The 25,835-nt window shown below is 38.1% G+C and overlaps 1 protein-coding gene across 2 annotated transcripts in view; it reads right to left on the bottom strand.

The window, feature by feature from the left end:
- Positions 1-541: 541 nt before the first annotated feature.
- Positions 542-25,835, bottom strand: part of PDZRN3 (PDZ domain containing ring finger 3) — a 244,143-nt gene continuing 218,849 nt past the window's right edge. For both annotated transcript variants that reach the window (XM_058167061.1, XM_058167063.1), the window contains 6 exons: positions 22,467-22,554; positions 9,876-9,974; positions 7,682-7,744; positions 6,126-6,230; positions 4,181-4,297; positions 542-3,268 (listed from right to left, as the gene is read on the bottom strand). In XM_058167061.1, coding sequence (XP_058023044.1) covers positions 1,727-3,268; positions 4,181-4,297; positions 6,126-6,230; positions 7,682-7,744; positions 9,876-9,974; positions 22,467-22,554 — 2,014 coding nt within the window. In that variant the 3' untranslated portion in view covers positions 542-1,726. The remainder of the gene's footprint in view (positions 3,269-4,180; positions 4,298-6,125; positions 6,231-7,681; positions 7,745-9,875; positions 9,975-22,466; positions 22,555-25,835) is intronic.

A 25,835-nucleotide genomic window follows, 5' to 3' on the forward strand; every position in this document is an offset into this window, starting at 1 on the left:
CTAAGAGAAAATTGAAAGCAAAAAAAAAAAAATCATTTTGAGAACATGATCAGCAAAAGAATCTTATTTTCAGAGAAAGAAGCTTCTGAGAAACTGCAGGGTAGATTGTGACACAGATCAAGTAGAGATTCAACCTAGAAATAAGGAGGAATTTCCTGACAGTGAGAACAATCAACCAATGGAACAGCTTGCCTTCAGAAATTGTGGGAGCTTCATCACTGGAGGCTTTCAAGAAGAGACTGGACTGCCATCTGTCAGAAATGGTGTAGGGTCTCCCGTTTGGGCGGGGGGGGGGTTGGACTAGATGACCTACAAGGTCCCTTCCAATTGTTAATCTATCTACCAATTATTTCTAAACTCAAATGTTTATTCCCAAGTAGGTACACGCTTGCACACTGTTTTTCCAATCCTAAGAATAAACATTCAACGATTACAGCTAGTAAAATCTCAATATTGCTGTGTAAAACAATGCAAGGCTCTGCAGTGACAGTGCTGCGAATAATGGATTAAAACAGACAAAATAAAGCCTACTACAACTGAGTTGAAATATAAAACAATAATTTATTTTAACTTCATTTTACTTGTTAATAACTAGTCATGTTTCCCATGAAAACTGCTCTCAATTTCAATACATTCCAATCTACAAAGCTGACAGCTACTACAATTGGCATTTCAAATTACACAATTGGTTTTGTAACACCATTAGACACACATGCACATTCGTTCAACAGGCCACAGCCTTGGCAAACTTCAAAACCTTTCAGAGCTGCAGCATGTAGTAGTTGCCTTCTGCTCTTTCAAGTGATACCTACTTTCTTCCTTCAGAAACCAGAGAGAGAGAAGCTGAAAGAGTGCAGCTGTTAGCTAGAGTCCTAAAGAGTCATATGCATAATATTTTCAGTGCATAGGCATTGCCTGTCCCCGTACACTTTTATGGAAAGCTTCCTCCATAATCTCTGTAATTTAATCCAATGACCTATCTCTGGCCACTTTGCTGAAACAGGACTGTAGTTACCCAAATATTTATAGTAATCACAGTGAGATTTTAATACTACCAGTCCAGCCAGCGCAATCCAAGTTATTCCAATTAGGCTTCAAATCTAGGGAGGTACATCTTCCAGCTGTGTTTAGTTTACCTATCATAGGTACCATGATGGACAGGCAAGCCAGTAAACTCCAAAGACACAGCCGGTGTGATATGTTACTGCAAAACGATTCTATGAAGGGTTTGCTAGTTCAGCTAAAAATATTGATTAAAACAGCAACCTCTGCGGAAAAAGGACCTACTAGCAAAGATATATTGCAAAATACTGCCTTGTTAAAAATACATATTTGAGGTTGTCATTGCGTTTCTGCATGTGTAACCTTTTTTAAAATAGGAATATATGAATAAAAAGATATTACCTGTGTTAAGTATGATTAATATGTTTTCCTGTTATTTTAAAACACTTTATGCAAAAGGATAACAAGTTACAAAAAAAGGTACTATTGGTATTCCAAATAAGCTTTGCCTCTTCAGTATTGCCTTCAAAGATTTGGGGTGGATGATGTCTCTCTCCTCTTTGAAAATGCTTGAGAAATCCAAATTCTCCATTTGGATGGTAGATCCGATGAACGTGTCTTATATACAAACAAGGAAACAAAAACAAGTGTTGCCACATTGAACGAGGCAAGAATCTCTACCCCAACGGAAGGGTTTTACGTGTTTAGCTTTGGCACAGAAAAATTATACGGTAGTCACTGAGAGGAAAGAGTTGTAAACTTTTGTCCCATCCGGTGATTTTGTGCCATGGGTTAGGAGTTCTTGAATTGTCATCCAATTGTCAAATATCTTTTTGTTTCGTTTCTTCATCATTTTTTTGTGGCTCAGTTCTATGATATTCATTTCCTTCTTGTCCTCAGTCCCTTGTTGCTCCTTTAAGCATTCCAACCGACTTTGCATCATAAACTCGCGCCGCTTTCTCTGCTCCTTGGCCTTCACAATATGCTGCTTCCGTTCCTCCTTGCTCCAGTAACGGCCCATCTTCATTTCACTGATGGCATCATCATCTGTTGTCATGCCGCTGCGCTCCTCTCTGATCTTTATAGCACGCTCTCGTAGCAGCCGGTCCCTGACTGGCCTTTTGGTGATGTAGCGAGTACCGTCACTTCTGACCTTGACTTTCCATTCCATCCTGGGTTCACTCTGGTTTGAAGAGTTCCAGTCTTTACACATGCTCACCAAACTCATCTGGCTCTGCGCGTATTCCACTGCGGACTTCTGCTGGATAAGCTGCATATAGCTTTGGTAGTGCTGGGCATGGGCTGGAATATGGGCATGCTTGTACGGAGAATGTTGATATGAAGACAAAGTGGACCCACCGGCTTTGGGAGCTGGAACTGAGCTTTTGCTTTCTTCGCTAATTTTCCTTTCCTTGATTTCCGATGGCTGGCTAAGATCAGCATCTTTGGGAGGAGGCGGGTTAGCCAGGCTGGATTCCTGATCTTCTGAACTAGGCAACAATTTCAGAGTGCCTTCTGCCCCCTCCCTGCCTTGTAAAGTGAGAGGATCTGCTGTCCTACATAGAGAGTTGTTGGGGGAGATGTCCAACGTGAGTGGTGTGCTTCGGCAACTTTCACCAGTGTTGTATGCACTGGAGCTGTCCTTATCTGATTTTTCTGGGAGCTCAGTAATATCCGAGAGCTCATGTCGGCGGACATCAATGCTGGTATTGTAGTTGCGGAAGCCACTGTTATGCAGCATCCACGGCTCTCGAAACTGTTCCTTCAATTGCTGCATCTTATGGGCTCGGACAATATTAAGACACTCCAGCTCAATATTACGCAGCTCCTCATTCAGCATCTCCAGCTCCCTATCCACACTCTCATGGTCACTTTTACTCATATCCAGAGTACTGTTGTGGCAGTACAAGCTGTACGGGTTTGTGGATTTGACCTGGCATTTCAGCTCCAGCAGTTCACGAAACCTCTCGCACTCATCCACTGAGATGCCAAGGAAGTCTGCATCTGTGCAGTCAGCTGAAATAAATGACTCATTGCTGAACTGCATGTCACCACTGCCCAGCGTGTCCTGGCTATAAGCGAGTTTCTTCTGGCTTCCCAAAGTGTTTGAGGAAGTAATGTGATCGTCGCCATTGTTCTCTTGCTCGGAGCTTTCGTCATTCCGAGTGCTGTCGTCTGTACGTCCTACGCCACTGTCTTTTTCGTGTTGATTGGATAAAATGGTTGCAGTATCTGTGGTACCGCCATCCTCTTCGTTTTTCTTCTTCTAAAAAGAAAATTAAGAACAGGGAAGTTTATTAAAAAAAAACACTAATATGCAAACTACAGGTTTCTTTCTTTCTTTCTTTTTTTTAGCCTAATCGTTATTTATGGAATGGGCCACTGTTTATTAAGTTCTTCCGGTAGGGAAGATTGATTTGGCCTACCTTCCAATAGTGGAATGCCAACTACAAAAAGACAATTCTTGGGCAGTGAAAAATTAAATTATTTTAGTATAAGACATAACAGAACTTGTTCATTTTACAAATGTAATCTCAAACTCAGTGATGCAAAGGAAGTTTTAGCTTGTATCATAGATAGGGGTGAAATCCAGCAGGTTCTCACAGGTTCCAAAGAACTGACTGGAAATTTTGAGTAGTTAGGAGAATTGGCAAATACCACCTCTGGCTGGCCCCAGAGTGGGGTGGGAATGGAAATTTTGCAATATCCTTCTCCCAGGAGCGGGGAGGGAGTGGGGATTTTGCAGGATCCTTTCCCTAGAGTGGGGATGGTAATGGAGATTACCACCAAGCCATGCCCACAGAAACAGTAGTAAAAAAAATTGGATTTCACCACTGATCATAGACTTTATTTATCACAGTATTTCTGGTCTTCGCTCAGATATTTTTTAGAAAATGAAAATGGTAGGTAGAAGCCAGTGTTTTCTATAGAAAGGTATTCACCTAATCTGAAAGGAATTTAAAACATTGAGTTGATGGAGAAGATTATTAGAACTAGTGGTAGCTGGGTGAGCAGTACCCACAACTTACTTTTGGTATACAGGTGTTTTGTGACAGGTTACATGCACCATATAATACATGCTGTATACCTGCAGCCTGAAGTTTGACTAAGTTCCCACAACACTCTTTCCATATTTTCAATATCCTCATCAGACGCTTGGCCTAACAATGTTTTTTACCTGCTGTAGCATATTGGCAGTAAACTGCATTGCTTGGTGGTGCTGTTCCTCTAGCATGTCCATATGTAAGTCATCCAGAAAATCATTTCTGTCATCATCCATCCATCCCTCGTCTAGCTGTAAACAAAATAAACGAAACAGGGTCATTAGGTACATAAATTTAAAAATATTATAAATTTTAAAAAAGTAAGTTTCCCCTGCCCAATCATATCTAACTGTAGAGGGCAGCGCTCATCTACATTATTTAGCCGTACTACATAAAATTTAGCAATGGCCCTTTAGGAAACTTCATGCATTATTATCTTGCCACTGAAGTCCTGCTAAATTTCTTCCATGCTGTTAATCCCAAGTGCAGAATGTAAGCCTATGTATTGCTGTCATCCCGGTTTAGAACAGTAAATGATTCTTCACTAAGCCGCCCTCTCAAATTTCAGAATCCCCATCATCCCATTAATTCCTAGAAATAAATTTATTACTGGTACCAAAAATAAATAATTAAAATTCAGATGGTTTCTGACATGGACATGTGCAGCAATAATATAGTGTTACTACCAGTTGGGACTGAGATAGGGCTGCATCAGTTCAGTGATTATGCTTTGCAAACTATGTTCAGTAAACCTTTGGAGCAGAGGTGGTATTCAGCCAGTTCTATCCGGTTTGGGAAAACCGGTAGCAGCAGCTGCAGGAGGCTCCACCGACCCACCCAGATGTCACCATGCCTTGTTTTTGATGCTCTGTGCATGCGTGGAAAGCTCTGCACATGTGCGGAGGTGGCGCGTGTGCTCACTTTTGTGAACTGGTAGTGAAGATAACTGAATACCACCCCTCCTTTGGAGGTGGTATAAGAAGTTCTGGCCATATACAAAATCATATTCAGAATCATATACTATACTGCCTCACCCCAATGGTATCAGCCCACCCCATTTGGTCCCACAGAAGGGGCATGCTACAGGGTCCTATTATTGGTCAAAGTGTTTTGACTGGTTGAGGTCTAGAAGGAGAGCCTTTTCTACCATGGCTCTTGCTCTTTGGAACATCTTGCTGCCTGAGATAAGATCTGCCCCATCTTTCTGGCAGGGCATTAAAACCTGGGTCTGCCAGTTGGCTTGGGATCCTTATGGGGGCATTATGTTGGAGATTCCTGGCAGACTAACAGAGAAGATGTCACCACCGTATCAAATCTTGCCTTTTGCTTCATATTTCTGTAACCTAATGTTTTAAAAGTTTTAAATATTTTACATTTATAATTTTAATTGTAAGTCACCCAGAGTTATTTTGCAGTGAGATGGGTGGCATATAAATTTAATAAGTACGGTAATAAATAAATAAATAAATGTCATTATCATGTCTTGATGAGATCAACCACTGCCCAACAATCCCACTGAGACAAAAAGAGCTACAGCAGCTGTAAAATATTAACTCTATTGTCAAATAACTTTGCTTCTCCCTGTCTACTTATTACATAAATAATAATAAAAATTCTTCATGCCTTCCCATTTTTTGCATTAACTCTTCCATTTCCTAGCCCCACGATCTTTAAAAACCATTTCCCTTTAGAAGTCTTTAACTATGTACTGCCATTTCTGCAAATCATTTCTTCGTCGCACTAGTTTCTCTCTTGGCTATCCTATCAGATGGGTAATACTCGAATGTCTCATATATATTGTTTGACCGATTAATTCATTAATCAATGATGTCAACTTGGTGTTGGCTCTTAAGTGTTCACAAGGATAGACCTTTTCCAGGCTGACTGTCCCTTGGAATATGTCCATCTAGCTTTTCCAAGGGTCCACACACATCTAGCTGTACAGTAATTGGCTTAATATATTGATACATTCAACAATATTTTTTTAATATCTTGATCAACTTCCATCATCAGAAGAGATTTTTTTTTACTGTAAGACATAGATAACATCACATCATTAACTGAAATATTGGAGAATACCTGGAGAATTTCTGGTCTTGCTATGAGTAAGGAGACATTCTTGCTTTCTTCACTGGTCAAAAGAGCTACAGCTTCTTCTCGATTCTGTATCTCAATTCCATTAATCTGATGAGAGAAAATTAAAAAAAAAAAACTTCTGTCACCCTCTCCAATCACTTAGAAAGTGCAGCAAAGCATGTTTCTAGAAAAACCTGCTGCTATATGGATATTTTGGACAGATATATTACTCTGATTGTAGATATTTATACAGCCTAAGGCATTTAATTTATCAGAACAACCTGCATCTTCATGAAACAAATAGAACTATTTGAGCTCAATTCTGCATTCCCCCAAACCACTGATTAAGTATTGCTTTTCATCTTCTTTCTGAATCTCTAAAATGGAAAGAATTTACCTCACACCCACTTCCTATATTCTTCTTTGGTTCTCCAAAAGAATCAAGCAGCTGCAGTGTTTAATGTTTTTTTTTTGGGGGGGGGGAGGGGAACCTCCAAGTTTTTATTTTAGGAGCATCTTAACATGGAACGAGCTGATTTGCCATGTCAAGGAAAATCTAGTTTTAAAACTTTGCGCTGGAAAGATAAATACATCTTCTTGCCACATAAACTTTATTGCATCAAAAAGTAATGTGACATTTGGGATTCACGGGACTGTTGTGATGCTGAATAAAATAAGGATTATAAATCTCTATGCCTGCTAAAAGTGCTATATGATGGCAAATTCAATAACATTACACCAGTGTTAAGAGACTGTTGGATTATCCCCTGAGGTAGTTTTTCACAAACATAATGCTGTCAAGTAACACTTTGCCTTTCATGGTTGATCTATGAGAGTAAATACAACTGCATTTGGTCTAAAACGATTTTCATCTGCCCTTTCACCAAGAGACTGTTTTGGTAGGATTTTTCCAGGGGGGACTTTCAAAATATGATTGGTAAAATCTAGACTGGGGAAGCTGGGAAAAAGAAAAATCTCAGAAGGCAGCAATGGCAAACCACTTCTGCCAAGAAAATTACATGCACAGGCCCATGAAGTTGCCAGAAGTGCTGTTCATCTCAAATGAAACTTTAACTTTAGTGGTTAAAATCAGAATGCACAATTCCTCAAAAGCTGGTTTTTCTTCCAGCAGGTTTTGGAAGCCCAGGAAAATAAGATACCTTCACAATGGCCGCATTGTCTGTAGGATGCTGGCCCATTCTCCCATTGCCTTATTTTTATCTGTTTTTAAATTGTTTACACTGTTCCTTTATATGTGATTGTTTTATTATATGCCACCCAGATCAGCATAATATCTGAGATATAGCCTCATATATAAATTTGATACATAAATAAATACAAAAGCCAATGTACGGTTTCACCTAATAAGGAAGATGCTTGGATTAGAAAGTCAGTCAGGGTATCTCATTGCGTAATTTTGACCTAGTGCCTCTCTCTCAACAGGTTTACTTCTGTGGGCAATATTGGAGAAAGGAATACTATACATATGGCTTTCAGCTCCTGGAGGAAAGATAAATATAACTATAAGCAATAAATGAATGAATATTTTGAGAGCTCACTTGAATTATGCGATCACCCTCTCTGATACGGCCATCCTTTGCAGCAATGCTATTGGGATCAATCTATAAAAGAACAGAAAGCAGTTATTCAACTGTATTCCCATCCACCCAGCACGTTTTTAACAATTAAAAATATTTGTTCCATTGCCTCAGGGTAATATAGTTTTTAAACTGGATTTAATAAATTTTAAGTGCGGCAATTGCTGATTTCCCAGACTGTATTGGTTTATAAGTCTACCTTGGTAGGTAGAATTTAATCATGGATCTTATAGATCAGGTTAGGCACTCCTATTTAATCACGCACTATATCTCAAGTAGGCATTTGCTTACTTAGGCAAACAGCTAATGGTCTACATTATTTTCACATTTGAGTATTGCAGAAAGACCATATGTTTCATATGAACATCTAAAGAAGGTGGTGGTGGGGGAAGCATTCAGGTGCACAAGTTTACTATAGTTGGGCATCCTGATAGAGCAACATTCACAATTGTGGGACAAGACTGCTGTGGCATTTGGGCACAGAATTCTTCTCCCAGCAACATCTACTTGCCTGATAAAATCTAGCAGAGGAAATACTATTTGTGTCCTCTTGGACTTTCTCAGTTGTCCCTTCTAGGGAAAACAGCACACACACTCCCGCCCCCTGCATTCAAACAATCCCCGCTTTCTTGGCCTTAAGGAATATAAAGGCCAATTTTCATTTAGCAATGAAAACTCTTCTATTCCATCAACCATTTGGTTGGGCCCTTTTAACTCTGTCTCCTAAAAAGGAATTGATATTTTTCTTCTGAATATGTTTCACAGTTTTATGTTGTCATACTGCATTATTATTATTAGAAAAACACTTGTATAGGCCTTGAGTATTGTCTTGTGTTCATAAATAAGCCATCCATATTTAAAACACATACATATACATGGAGAGGGAGAGAGGGAGGGGGAGGAAGAGAGGGAGGGGGAGGAAGAGGGAGGGAGGGAGGGAGAAAGAGAGAGAGAGAGAGAGAGAGAGAGAGAGAGAGAGAGAGAGAGAGAGAGAACAATTGAATGGGGCTTTCAGGCACCTGGAAAATATATTGATTTGTTGGCACATTTTTGTTTATTGAACTTATTTGTAAAATAGTTGCATTCAGTGCTTAATGTACCTATTTTTGTTAATACTTCTAACAAAACTAAAGTGTTGCTAGGGTACTCTAACAATAGTATTCTAACTAAAACATCTCCTCACAAAGCAATTGAAAATTTCAACCACTTCATCCATTCTTCCTGAATCCTTGCAGACAGAAAAACCAATGTGTAAACTTTATGTGCTCCTACATCTAAGTAAATATATTATATGCATGTATTTCATTAGACTTCAGTGCTTAAAATTGCACAGCCATCCCAATGCTACTGTGCAAACATGCTAACTTAGAATGACATTTCATGCATTTCATGAGGTGGGATTTAGAGAAATGTTTATTACTGGTTAAGGTCCCACAAGACTCTGGATCTTTTTTTTTTTGTGCAACAAACTAAACAGGCAACCATTACAAATTAATTGTGGCATTCTGAAATCAATAGGGCTTAACTTAGTTAATCTCATTATTTTCATATTAACCCATCTCACTTGAAACAAAAATACTTTTAGTTGTGACAGTTGACACATTCAATTACAAAGCCATCAAGGAATCAAGCAATTCATGAGTGGGTCTCACAGGTGCAGGAATCTGGTGTGTTCAACAAGAACAAATCAATTATTTATTTCCATAATTAAAGTTAATAAAAGCAGAAGAAATGACAGAATATAGCAGCAATAAAAAAAACACCCGTATCTATGTTGGTGATTTTGGAAACAACTTTAGGAAGCCTATAAAGAAAGCATACCACAATAGAAATCAACTCTGAGAAGGCACAACTTGCCTATTTAATTCCTGACTGAAGACTAACAACCAATAGGTCTTGTAACGAAGACTTGAATGGATACTTGAGCCTTCAACTAGGACTTTTGTGGAGATCCTTCTAAAACTAAGTGTGGAACTTTAATTAAAATTCATCTATGAATGGGGAGTATAAATGCTAGCGCACCAGATGATTTTTAAAAATAATATACCAATTCTCCTTTGGGGTTACATAAAGAAATGAAACTGATATAACAAAAGAAAACTCTATTGCAGCTACAGTCAAAAGACTCATGCTGTTAAAGGAAATATCATCTCACCTCACTGATATAAATACCAATATCATCTTCATCATCAGTTCTGTAGCAGACAGTAAGACCAAATTTGTCCTGGCTGTTCACTCGATGGAGATCCACTTCCTAGAGCAAAAGGACGAAACAAGGTAAAATGTCAGTTTTGTTCTTCAGACTAAGTAACAACATTTTGCTTATTGTTTCTTTTTCAATGCTTAAAATGACTGCATTAAATTAATTTACTGTCCTAGAGGTGATTATGGACATACAGTCAATACTGAAAGCAATTGTGAACCATCATCAATATTAAGTCATTTTGAAAATACACTCTTTTATTGATCATCTGGAAGAAAAATGGTCTGTCTCTTATAGTGTGTCAACCAACCCCTGAAAAGCTAAGAGCTCAGCTAAAAGACAAGAAAGTTTCTAAAACTTCTAATTTTGGTGCTGCCACTGTGTGTATACAGAAGATCCCTTGATATAAAAATTGGAACTGGTTTCTCTTTAGAACATGTAAATCTTTTGGCTTTAATAAAGATTTCATGAGCATAATTAAATTATTGAATGAATAATGAATGCTAGATGCATTTTTCCTGGGGATGCATCTTATTAGTATATTTCTTTGATGATGTATGAATTATAACTCTGGCAGATTGTGATGCAAAGACTTTAATCCTCAAATCATCCAACATCATTTAAATATCCTAGTGAAAGTTTGAGCCATAAACCAAGCCCATTATTAAATAATTTCATAGCAACTCCTAAGAATATTCTCTGGGTTAACTTTGAAATGCAATAATAACTTGGGCTATGCTCTGCACAATTTCCTATTTTTGCATAGTTTGGATTCCCCCCCCCAAAAAAAATAAATAAATCACAAAATAATAGCCTGTTGGAAAAAAAGATTGGAAGCTTCACAGAAAAGGTGCTGAACAGATCATGTACAAGATAGCTAATATGTGGAGTTTTTTTTATTTAACAACAAAAAATAGTTGTAAAAAAGATAGAATTAAGTTTTGAACTTTTGTGTCAGTGTGAATTTCTGCTTTTCCCCTGCATCATGTTTGACAGCATATCTTCACTGGGAATTTGGAGTATGCTATACAGACTCTTCACTAGGTTTTATGATCAGGAGGAGAGAAGAAATCTTGCCTTTCCTATGAATGCTTTGAGAAAAAAAATTCTGGATTTTTTTTCCCTCTCCAGAGGCCCAAACCAGAGCTACTCCATCTTCCTCTATTCTTTTGCTGGCTTCTCTCCTCATCCAGCTTTGCTCTGGTTCTGTTGTGTCTTCTAATATAGGCCAACGGAACCTTGAATCTTTTTTCAAAGTCTATTTTCAACATTCTGTTCCACTGGGAGAAAAAACAAGGTAGGGAAAGTTGTAAAATACAACTTCTACAATTCTTCCCAACCCATTTAGTAGACATGACCACAGGAAGCATATATTTTTTATTCTGTGTAACCAAATAACATGTGGGCATCTGTGTATGCACTTTCTCACTGGGGACCATGAATCATTGCTGGTGTATGTTTGGATAAATCATTATCATAGAATAACAGAATGGGAAGATCTTCTAGTTTAACCCCCTGTTCAAGCAAGAGACCCTATTCCATTTCAGACAAGTGGCTGTCCAGTCTTCTTAAAAGCCTTCAGTGATATAGCACCCATAACTTCTAGAGGCAAGCTGTTTCACTGGTTAATTGTTCTCACCGTTAGAAAATTTCATTCCAGGTTGCTTCTCTCCTTGATTAGTTTCCACCCATTGCTTCTTGTTCTGCCCTCAGGTGCTTTGGAGAATAGTTTGACTCCCTCTTCTTTGTGAGATATTGGAACACTGAGATATTGGAACACTGCTATCATGTCTCCCCTAGTCCTTCTTTTCATTAAACTAGACATACTAGATGGGGAGGAACAGGTTCAAACTTAATCCCTCCAAGACGGAGTGGCTGTGGATGCTGGCACCTCGGTACAGTCAGCTGCAGATGCGGCTGTCCATCGGGGGCGAGTCGTTGGCCCCGATGGAGAAGGTATGAAACTTGGACATGCTCCTGGATGGTCGGTTGTCATTTGACGACCGTCTCCAGGAGAGCTTTTTATCAGGTTCGCCTGATCCGCCAGTTGCGTCCCTTCCTGGACCGGGATGCCTTATGCACGGTCACTCATGCTCTCGTTACCTCTCGCCTGGACTACTGCAATGCTCTCTACATGGGGCTCCCCTTGAAGAGCACCCGGAGACTTCAGCTAGTCCAGAATGCGGCTGCGCGGGTTATTGAGGGAGTGGTTCAGAGCTCCCACGTAACATCTATCCTGCGCAGACTGCACTGGCTACCTGTTGTTTTCCGGGTGCGCTTCAAGGTATTGGTTACCACCTTTAAAGCGCTCCATGGCTTAGGACCGGGTTATTTACGGGACCGTCTACTGCCGGCCTCGATCTCCCATCGCCCGGTGCGCTCCCACAGAGAGGGACTCCTCAGGGTGCCGTCAGCCAAACAGTGTCGACTGGCGGCCCCAGGGGAGGGCCTTCTGTGGGGGCTCCGACTCTGTGGAACGAACTTCCCCTCGGACTTCGACAACTACCAGACCTTAGGACCTTTCGCCGCAAACTTAAAACCTATTTATTTCGTATGGCTGGACTAGCTTGATTTTTTATCTTTAAATTTTAATTGACTTTTGATGGGTTTTTAAAATTTAAATTTTTGTAATTTTATGGGGGTGTATGTTATTTTAATATTTGGGCAAATTTAAATCAGTTTTTTAAGGGTTGTTTTTACTATTGTGTATGTTTGTATTTTATCTGCCTGTTCACCGCCCTGAGTCCTTCGGGAGAAGGGCGGTATACAAATTAAAATATTCTATTCTATTCTATTCTAGAGAGTATGGACCATTTTTAAGGAGAACATCAGGAATCACTTTGAGATCCTAAACCTTAATAGCAGACAACCACAGGAACTACAGAATGAATTCAAAGAGGAAAGTATTAAATCCTTCCATTTTATGTACACCGAAAGCATATCACTAAGACTAATTCCTTGTGTGTCCAATCACACTTGGTCAATAAAAAATTCTATTTTATTCTATTCTATTTCCCACCATCCAGTCAGAGCTGAAGCAGCTTCTTGGATGAGAAGTGAAACGCCTTCAAAGAAAAATCAGAAAATCCAGTTGCCCCTTGAAAAAGCATCTTTGGGACAACCATGACCTGGATGACTGAGAATCTCCATAGATCGAAAGAGAGGGCATGAAATGAATGCAAGAGCAGGGAGGACAGCTCTCTATTTTCCATCTTTGAATAACTTCCACTATGTGATTTCCTATTTTGATATCCTTGTTAATTTGTTTGCCCCATTTAATCCTATTCTATTCAAATATACCTCTGTTTCATTCTGATTGGATAGTTTCTATCTATTCAACATTTATTTAAATGCTGCAATTTATACAGTAATTACATATATCAATTTATCTTCTAAGTTTTTTGTTTTCCACAATTTTGTTTTTGTCAATAGAAACTGCAGTTGCTAACTATATGTTCAATTGAACTCAGAAGTCCCACTGAGTGGGAAACATTGTTTTTTCTACATCCTAATAACACTGATCACTAAATGGTGGACTGCATGGAATTCCAGCCCTTATCATTTCTTTTTTCAGGTAGCGTACAAATTAATAAATCAGATCAAATCAAATAGGACTTCAGGAGACCCCCTAACGCACAGCTCATAAACTTACTGCTTAGAACTGCAATTAAGTGATATTTATTTGAGGATTATTTGAAAGAGCAAGAAATGAAAAGACAAGTCACACAGATGCATGATAATGGTCTTGAAAACTATTTACACATTCCTACATGTGGGAAAAACACACCCACAGTGTTCAGATCACGAATGCTCATTTCCCTTCCTGGTATTAATGCATTATAAGATCTAATAACGTAATAGTCTGCCAAGTAAGAACCTCTCCATTTCAACCTGCTATGTCATTCACTGGGGAAAGACAATAAAACTCACTGACATGAATAATTTATTGGCATGTTGAGATGACAGCTGCCACGATAAGCAACCTCTTGTTATTTACTTGTCAACATGTGTAATTTGTCTTGAAAAAAAAACAGAGCAGTAAATGTCAGTGACATTTGAGGTGGTATTTAAATGATTTTCAATCAATAGGTGCGATTGTGAATGGCTCCACATTCTCTCCTCATTCTTTCTTTTGTTACAGAAAGGTTGATTGAATATCAGTATAATGGATTTTTTTTTCCATATTTCTGAATCTTTGCCATTATTTTTAGCAAGGGGATTGAAGGATGCTGTTCAATAAGGATGATATCAGCCAAATGCAGTAGTATCAGCAATAATATCAGCCAAATGCAGATGCTGGGTCACTACTTTAGATGTTACATACCAAAAGAAATTTCAGTTTTTCTTTCTTTATTTCCTGCCTTTATTATTTTTATAAATAACTCAAGGTGGTGAACATACCTAATATTCTTCCCTCTTCCTATACCCTCCATAAGAATAGAGGAAGATAGATTCACTTTGAGTTACTTTGAAAGTCAAAGTAACTCAGCTGACTTTCATGCCTAAGGCACTAAGGTAGTGACTTAATAGTCTCCTGATTCTAGCCTGGTGCTTTAACCACTAGACCAGAGGTCTTCAAACTTGGCATAGCTAGCTGGAGAACTCTGGGAGTTGAAGTCCACAAGTCTTAAAGCTGCTAAGTTTGAAGACCTCTGCACTAGACCAAATCAGGCTTTATTTAACTAATGTTAAGGAGAGGTAGATGCCTCCCACTTCAAGGTTTATTTTCTTATATGCATTTTTATCCCATCTATAACGGTATAAGACATAAAAAAATCCACGTAAACTAACAAATGTAACAGATTGATAAATAATTTGTTCTATACGTATGTCTAATCAATAGGAGAGAATGTTTGTAGCTTAGGGTTGAAGTATGGAGACCTTGGTGTCTCTGAATTTAGTTTTGTTTGCTTGTAGACATTTCATTACTCAGGTAGGTAACACTTTCTATCCACTGAAGATGGTACTCAGTTGAATAATGCAACATCTTGGAAACAACCATGTTTACGGAACTTACCATGGCCAACTCGCCATGGGACAACTCATCACAATTCAACAATTCAATTTAATTATTTAAAATAATTAAAACATTATTTTTTGGCATTTGGATTTCATTTTGTTTCTCCTTTGGCGTCCTTTCTTTAATGATTCAATTCCACCTTTCTTCGATATTAGTGTAACTCTTGTCCTGTGGTGAGTAAGCAGTGATGATGAGTTGGCTGTGGCGAATTGGCCATGGCAAGTTCTCCATTCAGAGAGCTCCAAGGATTTCACAGTATGTTTATTCACTGTGCATTATGTACTGTGATATATCACAGCAGCCTTTCTCATCAAGTGTTCCATGAGACGTTGTTAGGGAGATCACGATTAGGAAAAACAAAAAATATTTTGTTTGAGTAGTAGCCATGCAAGGCTAGTACTCACAGTGGTGTGAATTTTTATGCGCCACAACTCAGCTGCCAGCCTGCCACTTTTCTGATGTTATAAACATTGTAAAACTTGGACACATAAGGTAAACATAAATTGTGAAGAATTTTTGCAATGTTTATGCAGAGATTCCCCAAATTATTTTAAGGATTCCTCTGAAGGAAAAAGATTGAGAAAAGCTGTAGGATGGAATGGAATGTAGGATGGAATGGAATGTACAGCTAAGACATGTACAATGTGATTTATATAGAAATCCTGGTGCAAACATTCTGGATGGGAGAAAATATATGAAGTACATATGCTATTTTTGAAATGTTCTTTTTTTCCTAAGTTTAACTTATCCGTGGGTTAAAAATTGATGAAGAAGGAACAAAAGCTACATGCAAAGGTGGAAGCATCCATACAGCTCTCAGAATGACTATGGGCTTCTATCCAAACACTGTAAGATCAAGTTCAGGAAAGGTTTTTTCCACTGAAAGAAATGGGAAAGGAAGTCTATGTAATGGGACTCCTATAAAAACAAGTGGTTGCTTGGAAGAGGAAAAGGTTCAAAAATACACAGGGCTATCATTAAAAAACTCAATTGTCAGTTCTTTGGTGCTCTATTTACGTTATCTGGAATATCACATTCACACTGATGATTACACTAATGTGAATTAACTTATGGAATGTGTTTTAGGCCTCAGACCAAGTTTCAGATTTCAGATGTTAATGGTTTGGATATTTTCATACTCCTGTATCTCAGCTGATCACTTGTTCTTTTCAGTATGATGTAAATTCAGCCCACATCACTTCCTCATTCCCTGCTATGCACTTTTGACTGATGATGCTGGGAGTAAATCATCAAAATAAAATTAAAAAGGGATCTGAAGAAGTGGTGCTTGGACAAAAAAAGCTTAGAGAAGAAAAAAAAATCGCCTTCAGGACAAATTCTGAACAGGTGTTTAATATCTGGATTTTTATGAATAATTATATGCATATTTACCCTTGAGTACAATTGCTTCAGTTCTAGTTAGAAGCAGAAATAACTGGGATTTGATGCTACTTTAAATATGATAATTTGGTGTCCAGAGAAAAAATAACAGCTGCTTCCTGGTTGTTTGCATTTCAGAAGTTATAATCTAATCATGAACCTTCAAGAGTTGATGGTTATCAGTGCTACTGATGTAAAGCAAGTTATTCTCTTTCTTTTAAGCAAAGCACCATCTAGATTTTCCAGTTATTTCCTGAAATAAAACCCATAGAGTAAAAATGAAATAGAATAAAATTAAAATCTGGTTTTCAAGGAGCCCACTTATAATGACTTTGGAATGCAGATATGATTGCAGTTTAAGCTCTGTCGTATTATATTGTGGTTTTGTGGGTTTTTATATTTATTCTTTATTTCTGTTCTATGCTTTTAATCCTTGTTAGCTACCCTGTATTACAATTCATACATTTGGCAGCCACACAGATAGTGAATTAAATAAATAACCAGAGGAGTATGGGAGGGGGAAGTAAATCATATTTGGCTTTTGGTCCCCCTCCCCCAACTCTGCAGCAAGGATAAAGAAAAGGGTAAATCTCATTCGTTTAATGGAGCCATATGGTTACCGTCCATCAAGCGAGCAAAACAATGTGATATGACAAAGTGGAGGATTTATTCTATTGCATATTTTGACATGAAGAATTTAGCTCTGAGCCAGAAATCCTCCTTTGCACACTAAAAAGCCTAGAAAAGACTTTTGTATTAAATGTTCCTAGCTGAGAATAAAGGGATTGGCAGTCTAATATCAATAAAAAACATATTCAAGAAAGAATAACATAGATTAATGGCATCGCACTGTATAAAACAGCTTCCTAGACTTCATTTTTAGACTACAACAGAAACTTCTGTAGGCTCTCTGGAATGACTGGAAAATATACTCTAGCAGGAATATGTTTTTTAGGGGGCGATTGATATTTTCTAAAGATGATGCACATTTTAAGAGGCAGGAATGACCACTGACAAAAGTTTGAGACATAGATTATTCTTGTGTTATAGAATTCTTATACACACATTGGCATCCTTCAGTCTCAAAAGACTATGGTATCGTGCTCTGGAAAGAGGTCCTAAAACAGCATCTAGTGTGACTAAAAAAGCCAATTCGAGAGTGGCAATTCCTTCCACACTGAGGGCAGACAGATTCTGTCCCCTGCCCAGCCCCCAGATTTCGCTGGTTCCGGGACTTCCTCTTTGCCTCAGCCTGCCGAACAAGTGTCTCTTTGAATTGGAGAAGGCCATGCTGCATCTTTAGCCTCCAAGCTGAACGACTGGAGGTCAAGGTTTCCCAGTTGTTAATGTCCATTCCCAGGGCCTTTAGATCCCTCTTGCAGATATCCTTATATCACAGCTGTAGTCTCCCTCTGAGGCGCTTTCCCTGCACTAATTCTCCATTCAGGAGATCTTTCGAAATCTGACCATCAGCCATTCTCACGACATGCCCAAGCCAGCATAGACGTCACTGTTTCAATAGTGTATACATGCTAGAAATTTCAGCACGTTCCAACACTGCGCTATTTGGAACTTTGTCATGTCAGATAATGCCAAGAATACGTCGGAGACAGCGCATATGAAAGGTGTTCAACTTTCTCTCCTGCTGTACAGTACGTAAAGGGTCCAAGATTCACTGCAATACAAGAGTGTGCTCAGGATGCAGGCTCTATTGACCTGGATCTTGGTATGTTCCGTCAGCTTCTTATTAACCCATACTCTCTTTGTATGTCTGGAAAATCTGGTGGCTGCTTTACTAATATGTTTATTCAGCTCAGTATCTAAAGAGAGAGTGTCGGAGATAATTGAGCCGAGATACACAAAGTCATGTACGATCTCCAGTTCTTGTGCAGAGATTGTAATACAGGGAAGTAAATCCATGTCCTGACTCATGACTTGTGTTTTTTTCAGGCTGATTGTTAGTCCAAAGTCTTGGCAGGCCTTGATAAAACAGTCCATAAGTTGTTGAAGGTCTTCGGCAGAGTGAGCAGTAACCGCAGCATCGTCAGCGAAGAGGAGAATTCTTATACAACCAACAATATGCAAATATAAAATCCTGAATGTGGAACACAATTGCATAAAATTATCAGTTGCCAATTGGCAACTGATAAGGAAAGCTAATGGCATGAATCTTGATGTACAAACACTATTGATTGTTAGACTAGCATATAGTAATACCTTATGAATTATTATGCCTATAGCTGCCCATAACAGTAAAATTCCAAAATAAAAGATTATAATGAATGAACATCTGTCTGCCAAAGGGAAAGTTAACCTCAGAGGTTTATTGAACGATATTTCAGACAATCCTTGTTAAGGCCAGTTTTAAACTTTATAAAACAGAGTTGTTCTTTTGAAAATGACACAAAGGATCACTTTTTATTGGAAATGAAGTGCTCTCTGGAGGTTGTAAGGTATTGAGCTTAGAAGTTTCCTTTCATTTGTAAGCATCTTTTGTTATTAAGGAGCCTTTTAATAAAGACCCTCACAATTGAAAAAAGAATATCCTTGCTGGGCTTATAATGGTGTTTTCTCCAGCAAAAATTTAAAGCATGGATGATAATGGATACATACGTCTGGAGGTGTTAATCTAAAGAAATGAACTCATCTACATTCCCAGGGGGCACATTCTTGGCTTTAGAAAACAACTCCGTGAAGCTGTTAGATGTGCAGCAAATACAGTACTTACGTATTCATTTCCATGAAATTAATCCTGTAACATTGCCACTAGCTTACAGACTGATATCCTGCACAGGCACATAAGAGGTCATAATGGGCCTAATTGTCAGAGTATTTATATAAAGTAAACTTGGGTAAGAACCATCCACAATTAGTTGAGTAAAAAACATTACATCACCCAATATATTTAAATGTGCATTAATATTTAGTTGATTCAATTAATTGATATTTGATTAGTTCCTTCCCTTTTAACCTTATGGAAATGTATCAAGGTCTAGGCTTGAAATGGGAAATTATTCTAAAGAGGCAGCATCCATGTTACATGGATATCTATTCAATCTTTTGGCAAAAAGGTATTGCAACTATAATTTGTTTCATCTTATTATTGTTGTGATTAATCACACAGTCAGCCAGATGTTCAGACTGGATTTGGCATTTTTATCTGTCTATTGAATCCTTCCCAAGGACCTGGGATTAAGGCATATGTTGATTTTGGTGATGGAATACTATTATTATTTGGATGCACTGTTTTGATCATGTTACTATATAGATAATTTTGTGAACAATTTTGAGTCTTCATGGATTTGAGCAGCATATAAATCCAAATTAGCTATGGTATGTTAGTAAGTGGATAGGGTAGATAATGTCATTGGGTTGGTTCTGAGTTGCAAATTCATTATCTGTGAAGACTTTTTGAAATACTGAATTGATCTAAGAGTGGACTTGATGTATGAGATTCCCAACTGTGACATTTTAAAACCATTTGGAATAAGGACATAATCTGGGTTATAGACTTTGATGAAATAAATCCATGAAACTCTTAGGAGTTTCTCTCTATGTGAAAATTCTGAGTATCTTTGAGTCTGATACCATACTATGTTTGGCCACAACAATAGAAATGAAGTAATTAATAAACAATCTTTAGTTTTTATTCAGACACATGGAAGAAAACTTAGTTGGATAAAATTAGTCACTCTTAATCAAATTACTCACAGATCAGATCCAGAGTACCAAATATCTCCCAGATCCTCTACTCTTACCGGTAGTTAATATTTTGAAACTTACTTATAATAACCCAAAATTGTAGCAGCAACTGAAGATTTGGCAGTAAGGAAAGCATGGATGGTAATACTTAAGAAATCGCTTAAATCTATAACTCTTGTGACCCTAGAGTCCCACAAAGTCAGCTCTTAATTGTCTGACTTGTTTTTCCCTAAGTAATTTCAGAAAGTTTTGATAGGCCCTATCTCCATAATAACTAATGTACGATGCAATATTAAAACATCCAGCGGCATCCAGCTCTTTTTGAATGGAAATGAGGGTTACCATCTGAGATATATTGGTAGGGAATGGATCTCACAAAAGTTCCTTCTGAGCAATCATACGCAAGATTTGGCAATGATGACTTCTGGTGAGAAGTTCCCTGAGGATGGGCTCCAGCATGAGACCAAAAGCTTGGAAGACTAAAGGGTCCTGGTTTCTGACCCAGATTGGATCCTGCAACGTTATCCTTGGACACATATATGTGCCTCTATTTGGACTTGCACTTTTAGTGCACTTAGTACTTTGGTCATTTTGAATGAAATTTCAAAATAGGAGATCTCAATACATATTGCCATGGTGTCATTTGTGCCTGCCTTTTTTTAAAGCTTAATTTTACTTTTTGAGACCAATGATAGAATATCTTGCCGAATTTCCCAGCAACGTTAGATTTCATCCAGAGCTGTGCTTGCTTGCTGCTGTTGTCTTTAATGGACAGTTCTTGGCAGTTACTCAATACTTGTGACTGCTATCAGCTTGTACAGATTGGTAGGCGATTCTAGTGCATTTCACTGCATTCTAGCAGGAGCGATAGTCATTTACACAGGGGACTTGTTGACAATATCTGTTAAGTCATTAATTGTGAATTAGGAAGGCCATAAAAGCCCAGATGATGGAGTGGAAGTCAGAGAGTGTTTTATGGAGCAATGAGCCCAGGTGGTTTGGTTTGATATTTTACATTCTTTTCAACATTCCTGCCTAAGTCGATGAAGCAAGTGGCCCGGTGGTCTATTTGAGACAAATTAGTCAATAAACAAACAATGTGGTTAGAACTGCTTGAGCATTTTTAACACTCTTGACTCTTTCCATTGATCTTGGTCTCCTGGGTTTAGAAAGATTCTCTTTAAATGAGAAACTTCCTTTAATCAGCAAACCTATCCATGATATTTAGTTGATCACATTAGAGAACTTAAAAAAGAAGAACTTAAGAACTTTCCTGAACTAAACTGCTATGAATTGAATTAAACTAAGTAATATGAGTTACACAAAGGGTCAGTTGTGAAAGTAGCTGCTTATTTAACTTGTTCTGCAGTTGTATAATGGCAATAGCAATTTGTTGCACAGTTGCTATAGATCTGGAAATCTGAAGTATAGCTGGAGGATGCCTGAGTAGACCTCCTGGCAAAATGTTCTCGTATCATAGAAGAAAATATTTGTAACTCAGGGTCCAAGCTTGGTGGTTTTCTTGCAGACATTTCATAACCACACTAGAATGAACTCTACAGGAAAGCTAGAACTACTTTTACTGAGATTGCCTATAATGATAGAATCTTGCAACTCTGACTGATTGTACTTTACTTCTTCCCTCCCCATATACTGAAGTGAATTAGGATGGTGTTTGACTGCAATGTTGAGTGGGCATGATTCTGAGTGACAGAAGGAAGATCCACAGACTAAAACAATGCTTAGATGAGAGGCAGTGTAACCTGCAGAAGCAATGGGCAAATATCTCAGTAAGGGATGCTCCTTAGTTTCTTGGACTGTAAAGGAGACTTTTAGGCTTTCAAGTTTTTGTTAATGTAACCTTACAATAAAGTTAGAGCTAGTATTTTTCGATGTGCTTCTTCTCTACACTAGCTTATACTTTGGAAGATTTTCTTGTTTCCCATGGCTTAAAAATATTTCAACCTTCCCTTGCTTAGGTAATAGTCCTTGCATATTTCCACCAAGGTCAACTTCCTTACTTTCTTCAGTTCCCTATAAAAATGAGGAGGGCTAAGATTTAGGATAACACATTTCCAAGTGAGAATCCATACATGCACAGAAACATTATAAATGAATGCTCCAGCTTTCAAATTTTATTACCAGTCTTTTCTTAAGTGAAATATGTAGTGGAAAATCTGTGCTTGTAAACCAGTTGAAAATATGGCTTCTTATCCTTTAATTATGTAATATTTAATTAACTGAATATCAAAGCAAATGAGCACTAATTTCCTATTCTTTGTAGTGCAAACTGCTGAACAAAATAGATCATTTAGAAGCATATTTCCAATAAACTGGGATAATGTAATGGCTAATTTGATTGCAGCAGTAATGGTGGTGGCATGTGAAAATATATTAAAACATTTGTATACTAAATGACTGCTTCAAGTTATTACTCATACCTCTAATTCTAGGTCCTCTCTGTCCATGTCTTGATGAATGCCTCCCATGTAAACATTGGGGTCATAGTATTCATGCCCTGATGAATGCCTGGGAAAATAAAGCACAGTTTAGGTTATCCCTCCTGATTCTAATTAGCATATTAATCCTCCCCCAGTCACATGGCAGATCATCACTAATATGTCAGGTATGCATCCACACTGATGCATTGCCTGTGATCAATGGCGCTGAGGTTGTTAGCACATTAAACAATGACCCACCCCCTAAAAGCAACCAAATATAAAAGCCTTCTCACCTCCTTAATATAATGCAACAGCATCATATTATAATGGCCCCTCTAGGTGTGGTTTGTTGCCACTAGACAGAAGAACATTTATTCCACAAGGTTCTATCAGTAACAGTGCCAATTCACTATCAGGCAAGATATAACTTCAGGGGAGGTAAAGCTTGGCAAAAGATTATTGCGTGAATGATAAGATGGGAGAAAAGAGGAACGTGCTATCAGAAGGGAGCAGGTCTATTGTATTGCAGACGAGGGAAACTTGGATGATTAGAGACACATTTTCCCCTCTTTTTTTTTTAAAAAAAAAAAGCTGCCAAAAGATAAGAGAGGTAAAGGCTGTGATTAATGATGTCACTGAAGATGATGGATTTTTTTTCTCCTTCTTTTCCATCTGTGCATCGGTCCTGAGAGGTTTAGACTGTAAGATGCAGTACGCCAATTTATGTCTTCGCATAGCTATTGTTGTGTTTTTGAAAAAAATCAATGGGAAATTGTGTGGTGACTGTTCAGCAGCACGCTAATCTTCCATGGAAAAGATCATGAGGGGAAAGTGGGCAACTGGTCTAAAACCATAGGAAAAAATTGTGATCATTTCTATCTATCCTTTGGTTTGATTCAAAAAGACTTTGAATTATTGTTCTTCCACAGAAGAAGAAAATACTTGGAAGAATTATTATGCTTGTGGTGATATTGGAAGATTGCAGAAAACTTTTCTCTCTTTAATTATGTGTTTTATTGCCTGTAAGCAGTCTAGAGTCGCTGTGAGCAAGTAGGCGGCTATATAAATTTTCTAAATAAATAAATAAATTATATTCCAGCCTTCCTAAACTCCACCCAAGGAAGATCATGAAGGAATAATTTCCAAATTGCTATCCGATTCGGAAAACAAGATCGCTAGAAGAGACCATGATGTGAGCTATCTGAAAGGCTGCACAGGTATGTAACGTGAAGAAAAGCCATCACCACTTTTCGTCAACAAGAGAATAAATAAAACAAGAAATACTAAAGTCCACTTGGAATGAGGTAATAAAGTCCTCATCGCTGGTGGTAGAAGAAGAAAACTTTCATAAATGTGGAAAACAGATTTTCCTGCCGTAATGTTTAAAGAATTGGAACATATGGAGGAGAGAGTGCACATCAGGGGTAAAATCCAGCAGGTTCTGATAGGTTCTGGAGAACTGGTGGCAGAAATTTTGAGCAGTTCGGAGAACCGGCAAATACCACCTCTGGCTGGCCCCAGAGTGGGGTGGGAATGGAGATTTTACAGTATCCTTCCCCTGGAGTGGGGTGGGAATGGAATTTTTGCAGCATTCTTCCCCTGCCACCCCCACCAAATCATGCCCACCAAGCCACACCACGTCCACCAAGCCACGGCCACAGAACCGGTAATAAAAAAAACTGGATTTCACCACTGGTGCACATATCTTGGGGACTGTTTCAGTAACGCAATATTTTAACTTTTCAAAAGAAACCCAGCAAGAGGACAACATGAGAGTGCCTTATTTGTATTTTACAGATAGTTGTGTCAGTTTCTAGGTTATATTTGAATAAAGGCAGAAATAAAGGCTGCTTCTATTGAGAAAACCAAGGGAAAGTATAGAATACATTTTCTTAGCAACCACCCTTAGCAACCATTCTTATCATCTGCAAACTACAAGAAAAGGAAATTATTGATAGTATAGTCTGGAGGTAGAAGTGGGGGGGGTGGGTGGGAGTAAAAAAAGGGAGACTAAGCAAGAAGTACATAATTATTTATTTCTTATTTAAAACCATCATCAAATCCAACTAAACTTAGCAAATGTTTGGATCCAGGCACCGATTACCTGTTGTTTTTACATTTTTTTTCTTGTTGCCTGCTTATGCTTAAAAATAATATACAGTATTAGAAAAAAGATCGTAGAAGTTAAAATAATAATATACTGATCTGAAAAGGAGGGACAACCAACATTTTAAACTTTTTCTCCTAAATTTTCATTACCTACTGGGACGAAAAAGAATTTAATGACACTTATAATGGTGTTAGGTTCTTAACGGGTAGAAACAAGCATTACGTCCCATTCCCTTGGGAGCCTATCCTAAGATAATTTAGGAAAATTTCTCTATCAAATTCAGAGGGTCTTTATATCTTGCAGATAAAAGAAGACCAAGCTTTCAATCTGAGTAACTGAAACCTTGTAGACAGATGATCCTAAACTCTATGGGACAGACATACTCTTGCCATTTATTTTATGGTCCTTCCTAATAGAGGCTGTCATGAACAAGGCAGGAAACAACCAGAACTTTACATTTTTTGGGGAAGAGGGGGAATTTATATATATATATAAAGTATGAGCCACTGTGGCTCATACTTGATATAGTCTTTAATATATATATATATTTGTTTTCTGAGGTTTTTGCGGGTGTTTGTATGTAGGTCTTTGGTTATTCAGGTTTTCTCCCACGTAAAATTGGAAGTGTCTTGGCGACGTTTCAACGAAGTCTCATTCATCATCTTCAGGCTTCAGCTTCGTGCTTCTGGGAGCAATGTGCACATATATTTTTATATATTTATTTATATATTTATATAAAAAATATATAAAATATATAAAAATATATATTTTAAAGATTATATCAAGTATGAGCCACAGTGGCGCAGTGGTTAGAGTGCAATAATGCAGGCTACTTCTGCTGATCACCGGCTGCCAGCAGTTTGGCAGATTGAATCTCACCAGGCTCAAGGTTGACTCAACCTTCCATCATTCTGAAGTCGGTAAAATGAGGCCCCAGATTATTGGGGGCAAAATGCTATCTCTGTAAACTGCTTAGAGAGGGCTGTAAAGCGGTATGTAAGACTAAGGGCTTATTGCTATTGCTATCCTAGGGGTTTTCTTAGTATTCAGTGAGAAATATTCCTTGTTCTAAAACAGAGGTGGGGAAAGACTTGTGGATTTCATAGCTGGCTCAGGTATTCTGGGAGTTGAAGTTCACACATCCTAAAACAGCCATTGTTCCCCACCTCAGTTCTAAAATATGATTTGCATAGAGTTTATTTACCTAGTTATTTAGCAGTAAATACAAAACTACTAAAAAATTATCAAGTAGATAGATG

Source organism: Ahaetulla prasina, chromosome 2, assembly GCF_028640845.1.
Source record: "Ahaetulla prasina isolate Xishuangbanna chromosome 2, ASM2864084v1, whole genome shotgun sequence".
In the NCBI taxonomy this organism is placed as follows: Eukaryota; Metazoa; Chordata; class Lepidosauria; order Squamata; family Colubridae; genus Ahaetulla; species Ahaetulla prasina.